This window comes from Triticum urartu, chromosome 5A, assembly GCF_056163025.1.
Source record: "Triticum urartu cultivar PI428250 chromosome 5A, HENAU_Tu73, whole genome shotgun sequence".
NCBI lineage: Eukaryota > Viridiplantae > Streptophyta > Magnoliopsida > Poales > Poaceae > Triticum > Triticum urartu.
The window spans coordinates 543,125,503-543,129,852 of record NC_141877.1 but is presented as its reverse complement, the minus strand read 5'-3'; the positions used below and the strand labels follow the sequence as shown (position 1 = coordinate 543,129,852).

General features: G+C 55.8%; 1 protein-coding gene across 2 annotated transcripts; it reads right to left on the bottom strand.

The window, feature by feature from the left end:
• Positions 1-266: 266 nt before the first annotated feature.
• LOC147972677 (sequence-specific DNA binding transcription factor) lies at positions 267-4,114 on the bottom strand. 2 transcript variants are annotated; one of them, XM_087521595.1, is made up of 2 exons: positions 1,987-4,100; positions 267-739 (listed from the first exon to the last, which is right to left on the bottom strand). In XM_087521595.1, the coding sequence occupies exons 1-2, from the start codon at positions 3,029-3,031 to the stop codon at positions 729-731; spliced, it is 1,056 nt and encodes a 351-aa protein (XP_087377721.1). In that variant the 5' UTR covers positions 3,032-4,100; the 3' UTR covers positions 267-728. The 2 variants fall into 2 exon arrangements, with proteins under 2 accessions (XP_087377721.1, XP_087377722.1); XM_087521596.1 differs by lacking the exon at positions 267-739 and having other exon boundaries at positions 1,982-4,114.
• Positions 4,115-4,350: the final 236 nt, after the last annotated feature.

Below are 4,350 nucleotides of genomic sequence, written 5' to 3'. Positions count from 1 at the left end.
CCAGCCTCCAGGGATGGTGCCGATCCAGCCTCCAGGGTGGTGTCGATCTGAGTTAACCACATGGTCATGTTACTGAGGTAAATTATCGGGGGCTTTTCACGGGTACATGGTCATGTTACTGAGGTAAATTATTGGGGGCTTTTCACGGGTACACTCGCAGATGGATATATTTTTTTGGCAAAAAGGGTGTCAAAAAAATGAATCCCCGTCACCTTATATCTGAAAAGTTTCAAAACAAAATGACTTTTTAAGCCATATACAGTACGTGGAAAAAGGTAAGAGCATGGATGATGCATATATTACATATATGGAAAAGATAGCCGTGGATGATGCATTCAGTACACGAATGAATCGTACTATCAACGACCACACAAACACCATACCACCTCAAGCATCCGGCTTCCAGCACTGAGAGAGAAGTGAGAACCACAGCATCTTACAGTGGTTGTCAGTAAAACACTTTCAGTAGGAATGCAAGTTGACAATTTTTCGGACTAGCAAACTACTCCTGATTGTAAAACTGCATCTTCTAACACCCTGCTGGAAAGGGGAACCGACGCTTCCGTTATTGTGTTTCGATTTTTACCGCTAACTATATGCCTTCACTCATGATGAGGCTGAATCAATCAGACATACATTTTTTGCAAATGAATGGTGTGATACCGGCCTTGTGTTTAGAACCTGTGCGATGCCGAGGGAAGAGAATGATAGCTGCTTTGATTGGCCAGTCACCCTGAACCTGAAACCCATAAGCCAAAATGGTGAGAAGAGAACTGAAAACTGAAGAGAAAACAAGATAAGTTACATGCAGTTCTCCTGCACCGTGCACGGTTCGAAAGAAAAAAAAGAGAGTCAGGATGTCAGCAGACCGTACAACATGCTGCTTTTCATAAGATAAAAGGAAAATCGGTCTTGTAACTAAATAAGCCCGCCTAAATTTTGAGAATGTATGTGTCGACCCTGGTAGGCGACTCATGGCAGCAGGTTCATATCATCCAAAGATTAAGTTCTATAATTGTCCATCGTCTCACAGGGTCGAGGTTTTTATAGCATATAGTACCACTAGACCTGTGATCTATTTAACGAGGAGATTATAGTTTAGCCCCTGCATTACCACAGTTCCTGAATTCTACTATACAGTCTTGCAATGGAACTAAATATTACTCCCTCCGTTCCAAAATAGATGACCCAACTTGCAATGGAACTAAAGTAGTACAAAGTTGGGTCATCTATTTTGGAACGAAGGAAGTACAAGCTTGCGTTATATGTTAACAATCAAGCCGTGCTGCCTACAAGTTAAGAAAATCCGATCCTAGTATCGTGTCTGCACTTATGTCAGTAAGCAGATACTCAGAATACCACCAATATTGGGTTCTTCTAGCAGAGGGGCTGACGCTACTTCTTATACCAAGATTTTAGTTCTCACATGTAGTTTTTCTCTTTGTGTTTGCCAAGAAAACAACCCAAATGGAGTCATACATAGCAGCACACCGCGGACAGCATTTAGCCTCAGCCAAATGGTAGAACAATGCTGTAGAATGAGATGGTAGGTTTTATAGGAAGGAAAGGCTTCAGAAGTTCAGCCGTTCCACAGAAATGTACAGTATTTCAGTATCAGTCAAGCTCATAAAGTGTCCTAACCATCACAGTAAAGCTGCTTTGGTACATCTGAAGCAAAAATTAAAGTGAATTCGGAGATCCTCCGTTCCTAGTAGCTACTAGTACCATATTAGTGCAAGGATAACCTCATGCTGCAATTTCCCATTCTATCAGTGATGTTTTTCCAGGACCAGATAGAAAAGGAACTCCAGCCATAGCATGATTGCGGCAATTGACTGACAGCGATAGAGTGTAAGATGAAGCCCGAAATGCACTTCTGCATATCCATACTTCACACCACACACTACTTAGGATGTTCTTGCAGCACTGAATATAATCAGTGCGGCTGCAATCTTACTGGTAAGTTAGATGTAAGTTGGGACTAACCATTTTCGCCTTTCTTGGCAAGCGTGTCCGCTTGAGACGAGCTGCCGCCATTCCTGCTGCCTACGCACTCCTTGAGCCGCTTGGCGAAGAGCCTGGCGATCTGCAGCTGCGTCTTGGCCATGATCTCCGTCCTCCTCAGCTCCATCTCGCCCTTCTTCACCTCGGCCTCGGCCCTCATCCGCTCCGTGTCCCGGTACACCTCCAGCCTGGCCCGCTCGATCTTCACGAACGAGCTCGCCAGCAGCTCGATGCTCCTCGCGACGTCCAGCTCCGGGCTCTTCCTCTTTCTCGGCGTGTCCACCTCCTCGGCGCCGTCGTCGTTCACCCCCACCTCCACCTCCTTGCTCCGCGGAGAGCTCACATTTGCGGCGTCGCTGTCAGCCGCCCTGCCGCTCTCCTTGTGCGTGGCCAGATCGACGGTCTTCTCGGCCTTCACCGTCGCGGAGCCGTTGGCGTCTGCGCTCAGTAGCTCGGAGAGCGCCCCGGGCGGCCCTGCTGTGTCCGGCGGCTGCTGGAGGGCGGTGTCTGCTTCGGCGTCGACCTCTGGCTCTGCTTTCAGGGGGGCTCGCGGCTGGACGATGCCATCGTAGCTCGGCTCCGGTTGCGCCTGCGGCTGGCCAGAGCAGCCGGCGGCCGGGCCCTTGAGCAGCCCGTCCATGCGGCCGAAGAAGCGCCAGGACGGGCCACCGGAGGCGCTGGCCACCCCAGCTGATCCGGCCCGCGTTGCGGCGGCGGACTCGGCCCGGTAGCGCTTCTTCATGGACTCGACCTTGTTCTTGCACTGGTTGGGGGTCTTGGCGGTGCCCCCGGCAGCGGCGCCGGGCTTGGAGGCCGCGTGGTCGGAGGAGGAGCAGTGGGCGGAGACGTCGTGGGCGATGTCGACCCAGTCGCTCCACTTGAGCTTGGCCCGGTTGCGGAGCAGCCACTTGGCCTCGTAGGCCTCGAGCAGGCGCGAGATGCCGCTCTCGCTCCACTCGTCGCGCTTCGGCTGCTGCTGCTGCGGCGTCGGCGCGGGCGGCGCCGCCCCGTCGGGGAGGCTGTCCATCGAGGCCGCAGCAGAGCAGGGAAGGACGGAACCACAAAGCTGGAACAGAGCTTATGCAGAGGCAGGGGGCAGTTGGACCGAGACCGTCTGACTCTGTCGGCGAGAAGATCCCCCTCCGGCGCGGGGATCTGCCCCTTAAGCTCAAAACCGGTTCACCAGAGCTTTAATTCCACTCGATTCTCGAAGCCGGAAGCCTACCGCGTGAGCGATCAGGGGAAGATGGTGTGTCCCTGAAGCTGGGATCGGAAAAGATGGCGCCTTTTCCTCCCCTTTTCCCAGGGGTAGCGAAAGAGGGAATTTCGGGAGGAGCTAACTTCCCAGATGGAGCAGAAAGGGCAGGCCGGCGGTTATGATGCGGCAGCGGGTGCCGTGTCTTTGCCGGACGAACAGCTGCGTTCAAAGCAGGCGCTGTGTCCCTCGTAACCCCATGGCTAGCCGCGATCAGGGGGGGAAGAGAAGCAAGAAAGAGCTTGGAGCGGTCAAAAGACAGTGGGGGAGAGGGCGCGGCGTCGTGGAGAAGAGTCAAGGCCTAGGCCGCGGCGGCAGCGGCGGCAGGGCGAGGGAATTTGGTTGGAGCTCGGAAAGAAAAGGGAGGGTGGCGGCCGGGGCCGGGAGGTGGGGCGGGGAAGGATCCCGCTCCGCTCCGTGGGGGAGGGGGAAAGTGGGGGAGAGAGGGGAGGGAGGACTCCGCCCGCCTGCCCGCGCGGCCACGGTTGCCAACTGCCGCCCGCGTGAGGTAGGCCCGCCACGGACAGCGAGGGCGGGAGGGAGTGGAGGCGCGCGCCGCGTCGGACCGCATTAGCCGACGGGAGCGGGCGGGGCGGGGCGGGGAGCGGGAGCGGGGGCTGGGGCTGGGGCGGGGGAGTGGGGCGTGACGCGCGCGCTGACCGGATCGGCGCGGCCCGGCGGCAAAACAAAGCGGATTGATGGATTCGTCGCTGTCGCTGGCGCGTCCGGCGGGCGGGCGGACGGTGACCCCAACCCCAACCCCAACCGTGGTGGTTGGTTGCCTCTTCTTGCTCGGTGGGACTCCGCCCGCACCCGCACGCCGCGGTTGGTGGCGGACTGGCGTGCGTCTTCTTCCAGCCCCCTTTTCCCCTCGCTGCTCCCGTCCCGCGGCTTGCTTGCTGGAGCACTGTTCAACCAGTTGACCAGCCGAGCCAGCACCGGCAGAGTGGCAACTCAGCTCCAGGGACACCACCCAATCAGCTCCGGATGTCATGCGAGCATCAGATACCGTAAACCGGGGCATCCCAAATAATAGACGCCGGTGCACAGGACATGGCCGATTTTTCCGGCCCGAACAGACCCCTTATAAT

Bases quoted from the DNA above. Each gene is read 5' to 3' on its own strand.
- LOC147972677 (XM_087521595.1), bottom strand. From the start codon at position 3,031: ATGGACAGCCTCCCCGACGGGGCGGCGCCGCCCGCGCCGACGCCGCAG.